General features: G+C 46.1%; 2 protein-coding genes across 3 annotated transcripts in view; both read right to left on the bottom strand.

The window, feature by feature from the left end:
• The window catches only part of Cse1l (chromosome segregation 1 like), a 47,492-nt gene extending 46,558 nt beyond the window's left edge, over positions 1–934 (bottom strand). Inside the window, exon 1 of the mRNA XM_038330386.1 lies at positions 802–934. The gene's annotated coding sequence lies outside the window, so the exon portion shown is untranslated. The remainder of the gene's footprint in view (positions 1–801) is intronic.
• A 6,427-nt stretch (positions 935–7,361) lies between these two features.
• The window catches only part of Arfgef2 (ADP ribosylation factor guanine nucleotide exchange factor 2), an 82,195-nt gene continuing 67,763 nt past the window's right edge, over positions 7,362–21,793 (bottom strand). For both annotated transcript variants that reach the window (XM_038329669.2, XM_038329668.2), the window contains exons 35-39: positions 20,517–20,647; positions 16,837–17,005; positions 14,635–14,773; positions 11,684–11,801; positions 7,362–10,880 (exon numbers count right to left, since the gene is read on the bottom strand). In XM_038329669.2, coding sequence (XP_038185597.1) covers positions 10,704–10,880; positions 11,684–11,801; positions 14,635–14,773; positions 16,837–17,005; positions 20,517–20,647 — 734 coding nt within the window. In that variant the 3' untranslated portion in view covers positions 7,362–10,703. The remainder of the gene's footprint in view (positions 10,881–11,683; positions 11,802–14,634; positions 14,774–16,836; positions 17,006–20,516; positions 20,648–21,793) is intronic.

A 21,793-nucleotide genomic window follows, 5' to 3' on the forward strand; every position in this document is an offset into this window, starting at 1 on the left:
CCAGCATGTCTACAACGCCGCTGGAGAAGCGGACAGGAGGCGGGCGGCAGCTCAGGTGAGCCCTCTGGGAAGCACAACCAGCCATCGGGGGAACCGTGAAGCCACATCACCCAGGGTGCAAGTGTTTGATTTGAGGTGCGGGTAAAAACGCCATCTCAGAGATCGCTAACCTCTGCGAGAACACGGGAGCCACCCCCAGCATCACATCATCAAAACACGAAAATTTTCGTAGAGCGGCAACGACTGGCCGTGAATTACACGGCTAGGGAGACACTAAGTGTGCAAGAGGCCAGATTTTCCGACTCGAAAGCCGGTGCGCCCCAGGAAGGGGGAACCCCATTTGACTGTACTAGGAGCACGAACGATTCAGCCAGGCGAGACCCCGAGGCCCAGGTCCACTGTGGTGGAGACCGAAGGCCCGCGAAGCCTCCTTCCAACCCAGGGACCGGACCCACCCGACCAACTCAGGCCTCGGCGCCCAACACCGTTCACGCTGCGGGCCCCAGCGCGCCGAGAACGGACGCGCGGGCGTGACCAATCAGCGGACGCCTACGGAGCGAAGGGCGGCGGCGCGGCCATCCAGCGCGGCGCTGGAGGGGAAGGGGCGGGAGCTGCGGAAGCTCGCGTGAGGCCGAGCCTCGGGCTGCCCTCGCTTCCCGGAGCGGTCAGGCCCGGCCCTGAAGCGGCGTGCGGGGAGGCGCCGGCGTGCGGCCTCCAGCACAGGCCCGGACCCACTTCCCAGAGCTCGTCCCCCTCCCTCAGCCGCGCCCCCGCAGCCACCCTGTTCACTCCGTGCCTCACCTCGTGCGGACACCGAGACCGAGACGGGAATCCCAAGCGAGAGCTGCAGCCGACGCTACCCACTCCTGCCGCTGCTCCGCCTCACATTCAAACCCCGGCAAAATGGCGCGGTGGCAAAGGTGGCGGCCACAGCGCATGTGCGAGCGAGGCCGAGCACGGGGCGTGGCCAGGGATAGTTTTGGTCCCACCCCTACTGGAAGGGCCAATCGGAACCCCGCTCTGGTCTGCGGTGCCGTCGCAAGACACCGTGCCCTTTGACGCAGGCTGCTGGTGTGGATTTCTGGGCTCAGACCATGGTGTGTTCTACAAGTGGTTTTAATGGCTCTTAACTGTTGGATGGAATGTGCTCGTTCCCGTCAGAGAAGGGAGAGACCGTCCATCCTAAGACAAGCAGAATAACCGAATGAGTAAGAATTTCAAGCTAAGGGACAGCCGCGCAATTAAGACATAAAACCAGCCTGGGCTGCCTGACTGTAGTAATCCCGCAGGAGGGAAGGCAGATACAGGAAGATTCCTGGGGCTAGTTGGCCGGCCAGTTTAGCTAATCGGTGAGCTCCTGTTTCCATAAGAGATACTGCCTCAAAAAAAAAAAAAAAAAAAAAAAAAAAAAAAAAAGTTGGGAGGAACTGAAGCAGACACGCACACACACACAACACACGATTTTAGACAGAAGCTGGAGATGATAGCACGTGCCTGTTATCACTTGGCACGTAAGAGGCAGAAGCAGGAGAATCACCATCTAATCACCAACGTGGTCTACATAGTGAATTTGAGGCCAATCAGAGCTAGGGAGTGAGATCCTTTCTCAAAATATTTTTTTCAGGTGATGTAACCGGTTTCAGCTTGAAGATAACTGGGATAAACAGGGGAGGCCCCTGAACAAGAGAACATTACCTTTTTTTTTTTTTTTTTTTTTTTGGTTTTTCGAGACAGGGTTTCTCTGTAGCTTTGGAGCCTGTCCTGGAACTAGCTCTTGTAGACCAGGCTGGCCTCGAACTCACAGAGATCCGCCTGCCTCTGCCTCCCGAGTGCTGGGATTAAAGGCGTGCGCCACCGCCGCCCGGCGAGAACATTACCTTTTTTAAAAGCCAGGAGACAGCGGTGTGATGTCGGCCTGACAAGCACTGGGCAGAATAGCTGTTGGAAGCCAGCCTGAGCTAGACTTCGGACTAGAGAAAAGATTCGGACCAAATGCGGGGTGGGGAACACGGATTCAGCAGCCAGCTCAGCTTCCTTTCTCTGTTCCTCCCAGCTCCAAGCTTACCCCACTTCACAGCATTAATATTTGCTGCTACCACCTCTGCCTGGATGCTCTTCTAGATCCAACAAAGCCTGGCACCCTTTGCATTTGGTTGCAGGACAATGACAGCTCCCCAGGGATGCTTTATCCCTCTGAAACTGCCCACTCCACCTTAACTTGAACTCGACAGCACACCATTTAGCCCTTAAAAGATTACTCAACTTTACTTGAATTTCAGGGAACACTTATTTTTATAATGGATATTAATTGAGACCATTAATAACCCTAAGAAAGCATTATTTATATAAGGTTCCCATTAAGCTGGACATATTTTGTTTTGGTTTTGGATTTTCTAGACAGACTTTCTTTATAGAATGCTGGCTGTCCTGGAACTCACTCTGTAAACCAGGCTTATCTCAAACTCTCAGAGATTCGCCTCCCTTTGCCTTCTGAGCGCTAGGATTAAAGGTGTGCGCAGCCACCACCCAGCTGGACATTCTGTGTTTTATCTAGCAGGCTTGATTTCATTATATCTTTCTTTTTTTTTTTCTTTTTGGTTTTTCGAGACAGGGTTTCTCTGTGGCTTTGGAGCCTGTCCTGGAACTAGCTCTGTAGACCAGGCAGGTCTCGAACTCACAGAGATCTGCCTGCCTCTGCCTCCCGAGTGCTGGGATTAAAGGCATGCGCCACCATCGCCCAGCCTCATTATATCTTTCCGAGTTAAAATGTTTTTAAAGATTTATTTATCCAGGGGAGGGGTACCTGGGTGCATGGTACACGTGCGAAGGTTAGAGTACAACTAGTGAGAGTCAGTTTTCTCCAGCTTGTAGGTTCCAGGGATTGAACTCTGGTCCTCAGTCTTGGCAGCAAGCACCTTTACCCTCAGAACCAGCCCTCATTATGCCTTCTGTATGGCTTTTATAGGTCTCTGCAATTAATTATCACCCACCAGCCCAAGAACTCTTATGAAAGTGCTCAGGGCTTACTACTGTTGTTTATAACTGTGACCCCAATACCTAGCCCAACCTAGCTGTTCAATAAAGATGTGTTGAATAAATTTTTTTAAAGATTTACTTCTTTTTATTTTCTGTGCACCATGCATACAGTGCACGAGGAGGGCAGAAGTAGGCGTTTGTTCCCCTGGACCTGGAGGTTAAGGATGCTTATGAGCCACCATATGGAAGCTAGGAACTGAACCTGGGTTCTCTGAAAGAGCAGTCAGTGCTTTTAACTGCGGAGCCCCCTCTCTGGCCCTGTGTATTGGGTATTCCCACAGGAATAGGTGAAATGCCGTGTACAAATACAGCACATTTACTGTTGGGGCATTAATACAGATAATGGTCGCTGGAGCTGGAACTTGATGCTTCGTTCCTGCTAGCAAGCACTCTGCCACTGAGCTACACCACCAGCCCATAAACAATTATCTTAATCATACTAACCTACTTCTCCCAAACAACTATTTTCTTCTAGCCCTGGGAAGTAGAAAGCTAATGAGTTGCTGTCTTTCATCTTTGAGGCCATTCCTAAGGCCTGGAGCTAAAACTCAGACAGAGCATTGCCTGGCCTGAGCAAGGCCCTGGATTTTGTTAGAAACATAAGTTCAAGGTTCTGAAGAAAGAGACCGCCACTCCCATTGAAATGTCTCAACAAGGCAAAATTTTACTTTGATCTAGAGTCTAGACCCATGATTCTCAGCCTTCCTTATGTTGTGACCCCCCCAAACATAAAATTATTTTCGTTACTACTTCAGAACTGTAAGATTTTGCTACTGTTATAAATTGTAAGGTACATATCTGTGTTTTTTGATGGTCTTAGGCAACCCCTGTGAAAGGGTCATTCGAGCACCAGGTTGAGAACCGCTGCTCTAGGCTATGGATTCTAGAGTGTGTTGCTCACAGAAGAGCAAGCAAGGGGTAGCAGGCAGTAAGTGTGCTACATTTTCTTTTTTGGGGGGGGGGTTCGAGACAGGGTTTCCCTGTGTAGTTTTGGTAACTGTCCTAGAACTAGCTCTTATAGACCAGGCTGGCCTCAAACTCACAGAGATCCACCTGCCTCTGCCTCCCAAGTGCTGGGATTAAAGGCTTGCGCCACAGCCGCCCGGCATGTGCTATGGTTTTAATTCTGTGCAAGTGGTAACTGTGTCTTTTCCTCATTGGCTGGGGTCTGACCACACATTCTTTCTCCACTGGCTAGTTTCAAAAGGAACTGAAGAGTCAGGCAAGGTGGCACACACCTTTAATCCAAGTTGAAGTCAGTTTAGTCTGTAGAGCGAGTTCCAGAACAGCCAGAGCTAAACAGAGAAATCTTGTCTCAAACAAACAAACAAACAAACAAAAAATCAAAACAACAAAAAAAACAAAATGGAATGAAGGAAACTAAAGTAAATAAAGAAGAGGTAAAGAGATTTGATTTTTTTGTCATAAAGATAAATGTTACAGTGTATTATAAAAAGACTCTTAAGATTTCTTACAGGATTCTTACAATTTGATGCTCAATCCCAATATCACACACACCACACATACAAAAACACTCACCATCACCACACCCAACACACACACACACATACCACATATACATATGTACACCACACACACGCACCACACATACCCTGAATGTAGGCTGATGTTCTGCATCTAGCATCAGTCAATAACTGCAGCTTTGGTAGGTAGCTCTCAAGCTGAGCCTAAATGATCGGGTCTGTGTAAGGATAAGCGCCCCCCCCCCCCACGTATGTCTCTGTAGCAACAGAAGAACCCTGCAGTGGGTGCCTCAGAAAGGCTGATTGCATGGTGAAGCTTCACAAACACTAACACCTATGTTTAGTGTTGGCTAAAACTGCTAACGATTGTTACACAGGAAAACCCTGTCTTGAAAAACCAAATGATTATGTTGGAAGCAAAGACAGTAACTGAGCAGAATTTCCAAGTATTCATTCATACTGTTATCTTTATTTCCAAATACTAACAAAGCAATCTGTCTGAAGTACGGAAAATCACCCTGCAAAGATGCATTTCCTACTGTACTCCCCGGGAAGATCATCTTTATCTGGATTCAGAAGGGCGTGGGTATATCTGCTTGTGCTTGCAGAGAACAAGCCTTCTTTTGGCTCCATCACACATTTAAAGCCCAACTAGGATGAAAGAGTGGCCATCACTAAAATCAAGAAGCATCCACTGGGGTTTTGTTTGTTTTAAATAGAGGCAGAGGACTAGAGAGAGAGCTTAGCAGTTAAGAGTTGTCGCTGCTTTTGAAGATGAGTTCAGATCCCAGCACCACTCAGTGCCTGACAACTGACTGTAACTCCAGTTCCATGGGTCCAACTCCCTCTCCTGTCTCCACAGGCACTGCACTCATGTGATACACAAATCCATTCAGGCGAAACGCCCATTCGCATCGCATCAAATAAGAATAAATCTTTTAACAACAAAGAGGGGTCTTTAGTTCTTACTGAGTACAGTCAATGTGGCAGAAACACCCCCACTGTCCAGCTCAGGATGTGGGCTGGATAGAAAAAAATGATGTGACGTCTTGAACTCAGAGTGCTGGGATTAAAGGCACGTGCCACCACCACTGCACGGCCTTGAAGTAAGTTTAGAACTGCTACAGCTGCAGTTCATTTGCTTGTCTAGCATACACTAACCCCCGAGTTTCATTCCCAGTGCTCCATAAAACCAGGTCTGGGGTGTGTTCCTGTAGTTCCAGCATTTGAAAGACAGAGGTAGAGGGACTGCTATGAGTTCAAGGCCAGCCCGAGTTACAGACTAAGACCCTGTCACAACCAGCCAACCAAATAAATGAGGTAGCTGAGATTGCAAGTATGCACCACCAGGCTGAGTTACTGTTTTTGTAGTGTTAGAGATTAAACACAGGATTCAACGCATGCTAAACACACTCTACTGCTGAGCTACGTATACCACCTCAGGCCCACCCATATTTTTCATGAAACCTTTCCCAACACCATCACTGCCGAATCCTCATTCTCACAGGTGATGCTTCCTGAGACCAGTGCCCTCCTTGGAAGGCTTCATTCCGGCCCTGTTCTACCTTCTCCCTCCTCACAGGTAGTCTGTCCACAGGCCAAGGTTAGCTCATCCAGACAGTGGTTCTTTAAGGTCTCCCTGAAGTCACACAGATCTGTGGAGAGACCTCTTGCTCAGTCACTTCTAGGGGGTGTGCTAGGAGGGACAGACACATACACACACACACAGCTTTGCAGTACTGACCGAAGATTGAGGAAATGCCGGCCATGGGCCACTCCTCCCACGCTGCCATGTGTCGGTGTGCAGCCTGGTGGAGCCTGAGAATTCTACCTTTGAAGCTGTTGTTGTTATAGTTCATTGGTAAAGCCAGCACGCATGAAATCTTGGATTTGATCCCCAGAACTCCATAAAGACCAGTGCAGTGCACCCCTCATAATGACAGCATTATGGGTATGTGGGGGCAGGAGAATCAGAAGTTCAAGGTCATCCTTTGCTACATAGCAAGTTCAAAGGCTAATTTGGGATATAAGAAATCCACTCCATAGGGAGGGGGAGGTAAACAGGAGGTGGGGAGGAGGCAGAAATTTTTAATAAAATTAAAAAAAAAGAAATCCACTCCATAAATAATAAATACTGAAAAAGACTGGGGACGTAACTCAGCGACAGCGCCTGTCCTGCCTGGCCTCTGGAGCTCACCCCTCGCCATCAGACTCAAAGGGGCCATTGGTTTTATCATCGTCTCCCTTCCACATCCAAGGGCCGTCATGGAGGAGAAGGCAGAAGGAACTTGAGGACTAGGAACGGGGGCGTGTTGGCACTGTGTGCTGTCGCACTCTGGGACTCACAACGGCTGTGCAAGAAGCATGAGGATGATACACTGTGATGATCAGACCACCCCAACAATGGACCCCAAGAAATTAGAATCCTCCAGGGAAGCTCAAGCTAGGAAAGGAGAAGGCATAAAGCCTGGGCAAGCCGGAGGGAACCCCACCACACACTTGACTGCCCTGCCAGGTCAGTGACTGGTGAGACCATGCCTCGGCCAGGACTGCTGTGACGCAGACTTCTTGCCCTCTACTTTCATTTCTATTTTGTTAATGTGTGGGTGTGTGGAGCGCCAAGTGTGGAGTGGTCTCTGTCTCCACCTTCATGTGGGTCCCAGGGGTCAGGCTCAGCTCACCAGGCTTGCAGATCAAATCCTTTATAAGCCATGTCCTCTGCCTGGAGCCAAGTCCCACCACCAACTGGGAATGACAAGTTTGTATCAGCTCTGGCAACAAACTCAACCCAGTCCAACCTATACGGCTTGACAGAATATAAAGTATGACATTAGGATCAGCTTTACTTTTTAAAACTTTATTGATTTTCCACCTGATCAAAGCATGGGGTATTTAACAGTATTATACATAATATTTTTACATAGAAAACTTTACATAGCATTTCATATTATATAATTCTGCTTTATTCTTTCAAAAATGTTTACATCCATTGGGCAAGGAATGCTTTTCATTAAATTATCAATATTAAATGCACTTAATCATTGTGTATAGATGAAATCAAAGTAGCTAGTAACTAACTTTTAGGCATTTTCAAAGAGGAAAAACATACATTTTGCACATAAAGAAATGTTTGAGGCAAATATGCAAGATAAAATTTTTTAAAAAATTAGAACACTGAGAAAACCCACACATTTGATGAGTGTCATTTTCTGAGAGCAAGGATTTTCAGATGGAGTCATTCTTTACGATGCTCAGCTTTGGTTTTTTGTGTTTTGTCTTTATGCTTCCCAAACCACAAAGCTGCTAGTAGACAACTCCAACTGCATGTGAGCTTTAGCTGTGTCTACTGTGTCTACCCTCCCACAGTGAAACAGAGTTCAGGAGGATCCAGTGCCTACTTCCACCAGTATCCACTAGCATTGTAGCAACAAACACCTGAGTGGGGCGGCCACATCTGCATGTGCCAGCATGTTCTTTTAGAAGGAGAAAGACAACTAAATATATAGCCATAATCACAAAAGAACAACAAAACTTTTTTTTGAAGGTGGTGTCTTTATAGTTTTTCTCATTTCTTTTTCACAAAAGTCACCTGTTGGAGGAAAGTGTTGTGTTTCCAGATATCACTATACAACTTTCCTAATGTCCGCTTTATACAGGATGTTATACAAGATGAGGGAAGGTGTGCTTGACTCTAGGGTGCACACCAGACATCGCATCCCCACTCTCTGTTTGTTGCTCAGATGCCAAAGCTGGTGATTTCCTTAACAGAACTGCTTGGAACCGCAGCTTGGGAACAGAAACTTCTTCAGAGACCAACACTTAAAGCATTCTGATAAAGAAATAAGGCCTTGGAAGATAAGCTGTTCCGCCCTTCCTCCTCTGTTGCAGCCAGGCAGCATCTGCCTGTGAGGGTACACAGCTGTTCCCACTCTGCACTGATGTCAGTGGGCTCAAGCTACATTTGCCATGGGAAAGTCTAGAGTTGTTCATCACAAAGAATTTATACCGAATGGCTTGTTTCTGGAGGTCAGGGACACCACTGTCCACTGACAAGAAAAGTTACCCTGAATGGTTTTACACTGCTTTTAAAAGATCTATTGCTGTACAATTCAAATGCATCATTCAGAAACATCAATCTTTTTACACAACAAAATGATAAAGAAATTCAAGCCCGAAAAAGTCAGTAAGAAAACACACTGACACACTCCCCACCCTGTAAGGGACAAAAATTACAGAGGAGGCAGGGAACACTAGGGGCAAAGGGCTGGTGTAGATGGGTGGAATGTCACATGACAGGGGAGGAGAGACACCAGCCAGGGACACAGCTTAGGCAGGATGCACCCACTGAACATACATGCATGTTCCCTGATTACATGTGTAGTACAAATACTGCAGGGACCACTGAGAGCTGAGGTCATGCTGAGTGGCAACACCAGGGAGGACATCTCAGGTGCAGGTCTGCGGTGCAGCAAAAGCTGTAACAGACTCGAAGACACGTCAGTCACATGTGCTCACACGTGCACTTACACCAACATTCTCCCACAATCCCGCCCTGCGAGGTCATGGCCCTCTCAGCTGATGTGTTAGTAATGATCTCAACCTGCTGCTTTTTTTTTCTTTGGTAAAGAAATTAAAATACTTTTTGGGAAATAAAAGCATAAACACAAGTTCTGCTGGCCGAACTGAGCATGTGGCGAGGCTGTCAAAAACAAGAGAAAAAAACAACAAAAGCACCAGGAATCCCTCTCTAGAAAGAAAAAAGGGTCCAATTCTACAGACGCACTCCCAAGGGATGACTAACTTCTAAGGCACCAGAGTTGACAGAATACAACCCCAATTTGTAGGACTTGATGCAGGCAGAAGTCTGGATGTTTCCACTGCATTTCATGACACAGCTTAGCACTCAGTGCTGCCCCAGGTGAACAGTGGGGGAGGGCAGACAAGGAATCGTGTGTTGTCTTTTTCACCGGCTCCAGATCGATTAAGCTTCCTCTAGCTTTGCTGCTGTGGGTGTTGGGAGCGCTCAGAATTCTCTCTATGCAGTTCTGGGCATGACACCCTTACCAGTGTAAGGACCCCAGAATCTAATCTCGCCAAAGACGCCAGCTCCTGGCTCTAGTTAACAGAAGCTCTAGGTGCCACCCCAGCCATTGTCACAGTCCAGCTGTGCTGGCCCCACAGAAGCTCTAGATCCACTCATGGCAGGGTGGGGGGCACCAGAGTGACCCTTATTACTCTAAGTTACTGTCCCCTCCTCTGATGGTCCCTCTAACAGGGACGGCAAAGCAGCCACACTAACCATCAGACACTCTGCTGAGGAAAAACTACAAAGGTTTACTCAAGGATAAACAAACTCTGGGTCAGGTGTTTCATTTTCATTACTATTTCATACTAGAGATTTCAGAGAGATGTGCAATGCATTCTGGAAAATTTATCTAGAAAATTTAACGGAACACTCACCCACAAATACTTCAAGGAAGGCTAACACCTTCATTAAATTCTTTTTTCCCTACAGACTTTGTCTCCCCACCTTACTAAAACAGGGAGCCATGAGGCACTACATTTTCTTCAAACCTTGCAAGCTCTTTACATCTACTAAGTTCTGCCTTTAATCAAATCTTCAATAATATAACTTTGTAAAATACTTTAGAAATCACTCAGACAATAACAAAACATAAGAAATAACATTCTTTTCCCTACCTTTCTTAATCTAAATAGGCTGAGCCAAAACTGACACAAACATTCAAACTTCTCTAATACATTCAAACAACAAAACACCCAGCGTACTTAGGCGGCAGTTAGCCTTTACAAGGAATTTTATTAACACACTCTCCAATAAACACGAATCTATACAGCGATGTTCATTACATCCAAGGAGAACGACTTCCTCCAACAAAACATTTATCGCCAGTCTTGGAACTCTGCGAGGAAACGGTGGTTTTCACGACAGATATGTCAGCGAAACGGAAAGACAGATGGAGAACTGACTCTCCATCACTCTGTTACTGGTATGCAATGGGTTAATGAGACACCATGAGCCTCTGCTGGAGACTGAGGAGGCCAGTGTACAGGTCACCACTATCCAGGTCTGAACCCCAACAGGGTGGGTGGCTCCCTGTTTGCCAGCCAGGATGTCATGACGGATACTCTGAAGAACCATAGCAGTGACCATGGGAGCCAGTGCTACCATGTCGATGACAGTGCTGCGGGCACTTGTGATGGCTCTTCTGGAATCCATATCTTATACACCAGGCCTATCCGCAGGAAGAACTTCCGAAGAACTGCTCGGAGCTCAGGAATCAGGTCAAACTGCATGATTTCACACAAGTAGGGGTAGTATACTGAAGCGTGTGCTTTGAACTTGCAGTGGGAAAGCAGAAAGCCAAGTTAGACACAGAACATTTCTTTGGTTTTGCACCAGTTTTCCAAAGGTATTTATCTCAGTCTAAACAACAATATTCAACAACACTGCTGCAGCTTTTTCTTATTAAAACTTGCTGCAGCTAAAATTTGTTTTAGCTGGGAGACGTGGCATATGACTAAAGCAGAAAGACTGCAGGTTCTGGGCCAGTCTGGGCTACATAGTAAGACTTCTCATGGCCAGGCAGTCGTAGCACACTCATGAAAACGAGATCTGGGTGTGACTTAGTTGGTAGAGTGCTTACCTAGCATGCATGGGGCCTTGAGTTCAATCCCAAACACCCCCAACACCACACAAATCAATAAGTAAATAAATCTTTTTTTTCCTGGAACTCACTCTGTAGACCAGGCTGCCTCTGCCTCCTGAGTGCTAGGATTAAAGACGTGTGCCACCACTGGCCGGCTTGTAAATAAATCTTATAATGCTGCAGAAGTAGAGGCAGAAGGATCAGGTGATCTTCAGCTCACAGGGAGTCCTAGGTTAGACTGGGCTATATGAGGCTCTATCACAAAACACCCTCAACGAACCTGTCCATTTTAATGATACTGAGTTTTAGTCTTGCTGTCCCCAACAGCCACACACATGGTTCACACTTCATCCCTTCTCAGCTGGGGTTCCTGGGAAAGGCCCTGTCATCAGAAGGCACCCACTTTCCTAACGAGCTGTCTACACAGTCATCTCAACTGGAGGAAAAGCACCTACCCCGACCAGAGTCTGCAGGAGACATTAGCATTCACTGTACCTTTTCATCGTTAATTTTGAGGGTTTTGGTTAGGAGTAACAGCAGGAGATTCGTCCATGCTTCCCGATGGCTTTCAGAGTTCACAGTAGTGAAATAGGCAAGTGCTTCACTGCAAACCCTGGAATTAAGAGACAGGCGTGTCAAGACAGTAGTTGGCATTTCACATCCAGTGAAGAGTCAGATTCCTTCAGTGCCCTACTGAATACCTACACTGGCTGTGCCAACCTGGGCAAACCACCAGGTCTTCATTTTTTCTGTCACATGAAAGCTTGGCTCTGGCAAAGGCCAATGTGAAGCTCGGTCAGTCTGTAGCACATGAGGTACTGAGGACTTCTTCACTGTATATATTAACTGTCTCCCTTCTCACCCGTACCATGTGAAATTGCTCCAGACTTAAATGTTGTGCGGCAGCCCTGACAAGAGATGCTAGGAGCCTACGCTTTAGGCTTGATTTAATGACAAGGGTATGGAGAAAATAAGGCGGGAGAATTATGAGTTCAAACTAGCCAGTTTTCGGTGGTATATAAGGAGATTCTGTCCCAAGGAAGGGTGAAGAAGAACCATTGTAGCTCATAAAATCAAATAATTCTTTCAGTCAAGACTTAGTTCTGGGGTTGGTGGCACACACCTGTAATCCCAACATTTAGGAGGCAGAGGAAGGAGACCAGGAGTTCAAGGTCATCCTTGGCTATGTGGTCAGTCTAAGGCAGCCTGGGCTACATGAGATCCTATTTCAAAAGATCAAACAAAAGTCTATTATAATATTCTCACTGTAAGACAGCTGGAAAGGGTATAAAATTATTACCGTAAGAGAGAAGAAAGGAACTCCATTGTTTTAAAGGACACATGACAATATTTTATAGCTGATTTCTCCTCTTTCATCTCTTTTTATGGGTGTGTGTGTGTCCATGTAATGCTAAAAAATGACCCTATGATGTCTACCACTGCACTATGTAGTCAGCCCCTCCTCCCCAAATAGCTGTCAATATTTCATTATAGGAATATACCAAAATCAAAATATCGAAAATTGATACACCCACTTGACAGTTAAGATCCCCAGAATGATGTTTCTGTGTGCCACTACTAGTTGTGTTGGAGACTGCTGCCTTAGTGCAGGGAGCCAATGATGTGCGTTACTGTAGATTTCAGAAGAGTAAAAGAGAACCTGGGGACTTGAGGTGCAGCTCAGTGGTAGAGAATGTACTTAGCCTGTTGAGGTCAAATTCACGCCCCAGCATCAAAGAGAACTAGGAAACATGAGGCTCAGCAGCCTTTTGGTAATGGCCAGGAAGTGGGTGGAAACTGGCCTGCAGTTTACACTGCTACACTTCTGTGTGATGAACCTGCTAATTCTATGACCCTGTATCTTCCTGGAAAGAAGGAATGACAGGATGTCAGGGCTGACAGCAACTCCTTGGACCTCCTCACAGGAGAAACCTACCCACCTGGGTACCAGCCAGAGCCAGGACTTCCCTCAGTCTCAGCACTCAGAGGTCAGAAAACTTTTTACAATTCCAAGGTGGGGTTGGAATGCAGAGGAATAGCCCTGCCTATTCTTTTCAGGATTCTAGGACCTGAATGGATGAGGCAGTAGAAGCCAATCACAGAATTATGCTGAGTAGGAATTTCTCTCCTACGCTTTTGTATGTAATCCTGGCTGGCCTGCTACTCAAAGGGATCCACTTGCTTCTGCCTCCCAAGTTCAGGACAAAAAGTGTGTGCCACCACACCTGGCTTTTTTTTTTTTTAATTTATTATGTATGCAGTGTTCTGTCTACACATATGCCTGCAGGCCAGAAGATGGCACCAGATCTCATTCTAGGTGGTTGTGAGCCACTAGGTGGTTTCTGGAAACTGAACTTGGGACCTCTGGAAGAGCAGTCAGTGCACTTAACTGTTGGGAAATATTATTTTCAGGTGTGTGACTTTTGTTTACGCTGCTTATGTTCAACTCTGTGAAGCTGTGATTCTTTGCCTGTTTAAAACACCTGATGGCCTAATAAAGCGCTGAATGGACAATAGTGAGGCAGGAGCCAGGACAGGCGGGGGCTGGTGTTATGATCCAGCTGCCCTCACTCCCCTGACCGACAGTAAACTACCTTGTGGTCTATAATTGACAAGGATGTTTGTCTTCTTTCTGGCCGGTGGTTTTTCCACAGAAGCAGTAGAGGTATAAAAGGCTTTAGCTGGGGCAAAATAAAGGTTGTTGTTTTTCCACCTGAAAAGAAGCCTCCATGTCTCAATCCAGCACCCTCCCTCCCCGCACCAGTCTTGGCATCCATGCTGCGTTGGTGCGGCAGGCTAGCAGGCAGAGAGTAAAAATAGAAGGAGAAATCTGGGAGGAGAGGGAACGAGGAGCAAGAAAACAAAGAGAGGCTGGGTGGTGGTGGCGCACGCCTTTAATCCTAGCACTCGGAGGCAGAGGCAGAGGCAGGCAGATCTCTTGAGTTCGAGGCCAGCCTGGTCTACAAGAGCTAGTTCTAGGACAGGTTTCTAGAAACTACAGGGAAACCCTGTCTCGAAAAACCAAAAAAAAAGAAAGAAAGAAAGAAAGAAAGAAAGAAAGAAAGAAAGAAAGAAAGAAAGAAAGAAAGAAAAGGAGAGGAAGACATCAGGGGCCAGCCACCCAGCTACATAGCAAGCCACAGAGAAAGCAGTAAAGGAAGGTCTACAGAAATAGAGAAAGAGAAAAGTCCAGAGGCCAAAGAAAGTCAGGATAATTTAAGATAAGAAAAGCTGGCAAGAAACAAGCTGAGCTCAGGCCACAAGTTTATAGCTAAGAATGAGCCTCCATGTGTGATTTATTTGGGAGCTGGGTGGCGGGCCTCTCAAAAAAAGTCAAAAGAGTAAAATACCCACAACACTTAACCCCTGATCTATCACTCTGGCCCTCTCCTATTCCTTTTAATTCATAGAATTATTATGTAAAATTAATGGGAAAACAATCTTACGTTAAAAGTCGCTGCTGTATTTCACCCCAAGAATTCCTGCGGTCCTCGTCGACATACATTCTAAACAAGATCCTCAAACAACAGGCCAAGCTGCTGGTTTCTTGTTTGAGAAGATTGGGTTTGGACTTGCCCTTGAAGCCTAGAGAGACAAGGCAATCAGGTCAGCAGTGCACATTACCAGCCTGGACAATTGAGATGCCATGGGAGAGGTAGTCCTCTAGTTACGCCAAGAAACCGTGAGGCAGATGGTGGCAGTTATGACTCTCCAGCGTGACCTGTGCAGGTGCAGTGCTTCTTCCATTTAGTGTGATAAATATGTCAGTCTATCTCAGACCCAACAGCTCTATTAAGAATTCTAGCACTCATGTCAGGCGGTGGTGGCGCACACCTTTAATCCCAGCACTCGGGAGGCAGAAGCAGGCGGATCTCTGTGAGTTTGAGGCCAGCTTGGTCTACAAGAGCTAATTCCAGGACAGGCTCCAAAACTGCAGAGAAACCCTGTCTCAAAAAACCAAAAAAGAAAAAAAGAATTCTAGAGATCAGGCTGGCAAGAAAGCCCAGTGAGAAAAGGCACTTACTGTGTAAGCCTAGAGACCTGAGTTGACTCCACAAAGTTGTCTTCTGACAGCCACAACACACATGCTATCGTATGTACACACCTTCATGTTATGCACACACAATAGTTTTTAAATTTTCAGAAAGAAAGAAAGAATTTCCTTTAATCCCAGCACTTGGGAGGCAGAGACAGGTGAATTTTTGTGAGTTCAAGTTCTAGGATAGCCAGGCCAACATAGTGAAAGCCCATATCACCAAAAAAAAAAAAAAAAAAAAAAAAGATTGATGTGAGATTCCTCTCTGTATGCTGTGAATACCATTGGTTAATAAAGAAACTAGTTTGGCCTGATAAGGTAGGTAAGTGGGGAAAATTAAACTGAATGCTGGAGAAAGGAGGCAGGGTCAGAGAGAAGCTATGTAGCCCTACCAGAGACAGATGCCAGAACATTACTGGTAAGCCACTGCCACATGGTGATAACACAGATTAATGGAGATGGGTTAAATTTATATGTAAGAGTTAGCCAAGAGGAAGCTATAGATAATGGGCCAAGTAGTGATTTAGTTAATATAGTATCTGTGTGGTTATTTTGGGTCTGAGCTGCCCTGCAGCTGGGAAAACAAACTAAAGGCCTTCCCTTCAACAGATGATGGATGTTTTTTGCCTACAAAGCACCACAGGTTTTTTTTAAAGTATGAAAATATGTTTTATATATGATAGATAAAATATTAATGTAAAATTAATAATTACATTCATAATTAGAATTATCAAAATGTTAGTATATAAAATATTAATATATATAAAAAACAATCAGCCAGAGATGTGCCAATTACTCTGGACAAAACCTTCCCACAGGCAATGGGCATGGACAACAGTCATTTAAGATGGGTAAGGTAGCGCGTGCCTTTAATCCCAGCACTCAACGTAGAGGCAGAAAGATCTTTGAGGGTCTACAGAGTGAGTTCCAGGATACCCAGGTCTACACAGAGAAACCCTGTACCAAAACCCAAACCAAACCAAACCAAACCCACACAAAACAAACTAAACAACAACAACAACAACAACAACAAACCCTCAGAGTCAGGCCTAGTGGCCACAGCTGTAATCTTATCAATCAGGAGGCTGAGATGGGGACTACCATGTGTTTCAGGTTGGACTGAGCTACTAGCAGGTTCTAGGATAGCCTGGGCTCACAGCAAACAATTTTGTTTCGACAAAACAAGGTATCTGGGGAGAAGGTTAAGGGATCCGTAACAAAAGTCTGTAGTATGTTTTGGCAAAGTTCAGAATTGTAAGACTCCTACACTCTCTATCCCTGGAAAAATATATAAATATCATATAGGCTGGTCAGATGGTTCAGTGGTCAAGAGCACTGGCTGCTCTTCCAGAGCACCCAGCTTCAGTACCCAGCACCCACATGGAGGCTCACAGCTGACTGCAACTCCATTCTGAGAGGATGCAGTGCCCTCTTCTGACTTTCTTGGACATCAGGCATGTGGTACACCAACATACATGCAGGTAAAATGCTCATACACATAAAAACAAACAATAAATTAAAACAATATTAACATCAGAACGCTCTCCAAAGACTTTAGCATTTTAGGATGGTAGCTGGTATGGCTTGTCACAAGCCTGTCTATGTGCCTCACCTGCTCTCCAGAGAACAGTTCGCTGCTCATAGTTGGAATTAAAGGCCTTGGAGAACGAATGGGACTCCTGCAGGCAGTCCAACAGCTTGAAGAGGTGCTGGGAAGACATGAACTTGTACATGCCCTGATTCTCCGTCTCGATGTGGATATCTGCATCCAGTGTGTCTTGCTGGAGGGAAGAGAGAAGATGGCTGAGTGAAGACTTTAGCATTGTTATGGCAGATAGACAAGACAGTCCAAGTCTCTCAGAATCACTCTTGGAGTGCTTCCACTCAGAGTCTGTCTCTGGCTGCATTGTGGCGGGCTCGGGGCCCATGTTTCCAAGTTGTCAGTCAGTACTGTCTGCTGCATAAGCAGAGAGTGTGCTTCAGTACCTCGCTACAACACTGTGCTTTCTCTTTTCAAATGCGATCAAAGTGGCAGAAGGCCAGAGTCCCAAGCTAACAAGGACAGGGAGAGGAGAGCTAAGCCCATGGCTATTGGAGCTCAGTCAGATGACCACTCAAGCCCAGCGATGGCCTTAAGACTGGCTAAACATGTGTGCAGTGCTCCAAACTGTAAGTCAATGTGCAGCCTGAAATCTGACACACGCTCAAGAGACTTTTATATTTCTGGAAATTTCTAGGAATTGGCCATCCTCCCTGTAAGAGGCTGAGGAGGAAAGACTGTAAAATGTCCTAAGTTGATCTAAAACTCTGGAGCAGTTGTTGTCAAAACCCCAGCTGATGCCAGATGTACTGACACACACCTACCTGCTATCCCAGCTGAGACAGGATGATCAGGACTAGCCTGGGCTACCCAGTGAGTTCGAGGCTGAGCTGTACAGTGAGACCCTAATTTAAAAAGCGGATGCTAAACTCCATACAAGATTTGGATTGGTAGAGAAATCTTGAAAACATACAAGATTGGAGGGCTGACATTCCCAGCTTCTAAAACACTAAAAAGCTACAGTAATCAGGTTAGCATTCTGCTGGCACATAGATGGCAATGAATTAAGCAGCATGGGGACACAGAAATAGGTAAAGTGGCATCTGAGACAAATGCCAGGAAAAGAAAGACTGCATCCGTGCTGAGGGCGCAAGACCATCACACACCAGAGACAAAAACTGGGTTCCCACCTTACACAGTATACAAGAACCAAAGCATGTTTGAAGATCTAAGGAAACATCATGTAGAGCACTCTTTCTTTTTTTTTTTTTTTTTTTTTTTTTTTTGTTTTACGAGACAGGGTTTCTCTGTAGCTTTGAAGGAGCCTGTCCTGGAACTAGCTCTTGTAGACCAGGCTGGTCTCGAACTCACAGAGATCCGCCTGCCTCTGCCTCCCGAGTGCTGGGATTAAAGGCGTGCGCCACCGCCGCCCGGCTCTAGAGCACTCTTTCTTTTGAGACAGGGTCTCTTTTATGTAACCCTGGCCATCCTGAAACTCACTCTGTAGACTAGGCCAGCCTTGAATTCAGAGAGCTCCTCCTGCCTCTGCCTCTAGAGCGCTACGATTAGAGGTGTGCACCAGCACCTCTGGTCACTCATATAAACATCTTAAAACAGCTAGAGAGGGGGCTCAGCAGTTAAAGAGCTCTGGCTGTAACTCACATGTTGGCTCTCAACTGACTGTAACTCCAGTTCTAGGAGATCTAACGACCTCTCCTGGCCTCCTTGGGCAGCAGGCACTTTATGCACAGATACATACGCAGACAAAACTCCCATACACATAAAATAAAAAAAAAAAACTCTTAAAACATGGTTCTATAGCTAAGTATTGTGGGGTGCACCTGTAACCCTAGCACTGGGGATGTAAAGGCAGGAGATGGAATATAGCCCAGCCTAAGCTAGGAAGCAAGTTCAATGCCAGTCTTGGCAGACATGAGAGCCTGTCTCAAAAAAACAAACAAGCCAGGTGGTGGTGGCATACTCCTTGAATCGCAGCATTTGGGAGGCAGAGGCAGGTGGATCTTTTGAGTTTGAGGCCAGCCTGGTCTGCAGAGGGAGTTTTCTAGGACAGTCAAGGCTACACAGAGAAATTCTGTCTTGAAAAAAATTAAAACCAAAACCAAAAACTGAAAACACACATAGAAAGGGAGAGGAGTTTCCGGTCATAACTGATAAGGAATGAGCATGTGTTATACACACATAACTTGGAGTTTAACAGTAAAGCAGTAGTTATAAAATGGTGAAGTGCCCACCAAATTAGATGGTAAACTCTACTACTGTTAAACACACCACATGAGGGGTGGAGATGGGACATTTTCTTTTTTAGTGAGTAAGACTACTGTACTGCTGTGTAGTGGCCTGTTTTAGCTTCTGCAGCACTGGGATTACAGGCAAGCACTGCCACACCCAGTATTAGTCATCATGGCCAGAGGAGCAACTGTGCTATGGAATGGCCACAGCAGAATAGTATGTGGCTATATGTCAAAGAGACACTGCTGTGCTGTGTAATACAAATGAACTCAAAACTCCCTGCTAATTTAAAGGATCACACCCCAAAGTTCACACTCTGTACTCTTTATATGAGATGCTCTCAACAGGCAAATCCAGAGACAGAAAGCCGATGAGTAACTCGCAGGGTCAGAAAGGGGGATGATGGGGACTGCTGATGGCCATGGTACTGTTTTCACAGGAAAAAATTCTCAAGTGACAGTGTCTACACGCCTTTGTAAAAACAAAGGACTGGACTGCTTAGCTTAAAAAAATGAAAAGGACAGAACGTGCAGCTGTGTTAAATTTAGCAGTACTTATCCACTTAGGTGGCGACAGGGCGGAGGCTCTGCCTGGTTACAGGTTGCTGGCTGACTGCAGCCCCTCACTCAGAGCATGCTAGCCTCAAGCAGCAAAGTCTCCAATGCAGCATAAGGTTATTGCCTGGATGCTGGACACTAGTTCTGCTTCTAGAATCGTTTACATGCAGAGAGCCTCACATACAATACAAAGATATGCTTCCTAAAGAAAAGCTGGGGATGCTACGTTTATTTTGTGTGTGCATGGGTACCACAGCATGTGTCTGGAGGTCAGAAGGAGTCACTTCCCTCCTATTACCATGTAGGCCCTGGGCCCCAACTCAGGCTGTCAGGGTCAGTGGCAAATGCTTCATTCACTGAGCCATCTCACTGGCTTCAGGGGTTTTTATATACATATTGTCCTTCTCACATTTTTGTTGTAGTTTTCTTTGTAATCCCCTGGCTTGCTTTTGTTTCTGTTTGTGATTTCTGAAACAAGGTCTTATGTAGCTCAAGCTAGTTGCAAAATTACTGAGTAGCCCAGGCAGGCCTTGAACTCATGACAACTCTCTGGCCTTAGCCTACTGAGCACTGGGATCTCACACATGTGCCACCACACAGCCTTCTCAGTTATTGATGATAAAGCTTTATAGCAAAGGTGGGGAGTTTCCCTGAGATAAATAAACCTTTCCCTAGCACCAAGAGAGGGTGGTACCTGGACAGTGCTATGCTGGTGAGCCAACTCTCAGGGGAATAAAGACCTTTGCCTTTCAGTGTTCTCTGTGGTATATGTTGTTTCACTGTGCCCAACTGCCAGTGACCAGCACAATGTTTCTAAATGTAAGGGTGGACAGAGATGAGCATGATGGGATCGGGACTGCCCATCTGTGCTGGCTTCAACATGCTGCTGGTACTCACAGCCTCCCATGGACAAGAGTGTCCCAGCCCAGGCCCTGGGGTAGTTACCTGGGCAGCAACCATGTGCTCTGCATCCTCCTTTTTGCTGGTCGCAGGGTAAAACACGATGTTGTCAATGGTCTGTATCAACTCCAGCTGAACCACACACTTGATGAGGAGACTGGCCAACAGCTTCTGATCTACATAGATGATAAACATCAACCCTGACAATGACTCAGTACTCTTCACTGAGCTCTTCCTGTGTGCCCAGAACACTTGGTGCTGTGGCATGGCAATGAATGAAAACCCTGCTCCCCCAACTCCCACAGTACCCAATAGGTAGGACCTAAGAGTGGTGTTCGGTGGCCTGACAGGGTAGAGAGAGGTGAACCACCAGGGTTATGTTGCAAGCTTAAGCAAAATGCCAAATGTCTCCCCCCAAAAGTGGTTATGAAACAACAAAAGAAAAAGGAAAGCAGAAAAGGAGGGAAATTCAGGAAAATTGAAAAGGAAAGTAAGAGAAATTGAACAAAGATCTGAAGGTGAGAGAATCAACTGCAGAACCTGTGTCTTCCAGCAAGTTTCACCGTCAGCCACAGCTCTCCTACATTGCAACTGTGGGCTGCGCCCTCATGGCAGGCAGCCAGGGTGCCGACACCAGCTAGCTTCTGCAAGCAGGCATACCTCAGTTTATAAGGGTCCGGGGAGCTCTTCTAAATTCTTAGTTTCTTGGCCACTTTTGTCCATCTTGGAAGTGGTGCAGCTTTCTGCATCTCCTGCTTCTCTACATCTTTGACATGCTCTTTAGGGCACTTGTACCCATGAGGTTCTAGATTTGATCCCCACCCCTGGGGTGGGGTATGAGGAGGTGCTCTTTTACCCCGTGGAATAGTGAACCTTTGCCTAATCACAGTTCTTTATTCTGACTGTTCCCTATTCTACAATGCAGTCCTGCCATGAGAGGCTGACTCCATGTCTCCTGTGTCTCCAGCTCAAGGGCTTGAGCATCTCAAAAGTGCTGTCCGATTCGTGGTCCACTAGGTAAAGTGAGACTCTCTCTCAGCGCATGAGAGAACTAGAATGTTGGAAAGTCCAGAGCAGCAACAGGAAGATGGAAAGCAGTTGTCTTTTTAAACGTGGGTGTATAAGTCTACAACCGTGTAACAACTCTCTCTGCAGAATGTTCCAACTTTCGTGGGAATGAAGAGGAGTCAGTTCAGGGGTAGAATGTTTCCCTAGCATGTAAAGCCATGGGTTCAATCTCCAGAAACACCTAAAATAGGTCTTTTTTTTGTTTTGTTTTGTTTTGTTTGTTTGTTTGTTTTTTGGTGGGGGGAGGATTTTTT

Source organism: Arvicola amphibius, chromosome 5 (genome assembly GCF_903992535.2).
Source record: "Arvicola amphibius chromosome 5, mArvAmp1.2, whole genome shotgun sequence".
Classification (NCBI taxonomy): domain Eukaryota; kingdom Metazoa; phylum Chordata; class Mammalia; order Rodentia; family Cricetidae; genus Arvicola; species Arvicola amphibius.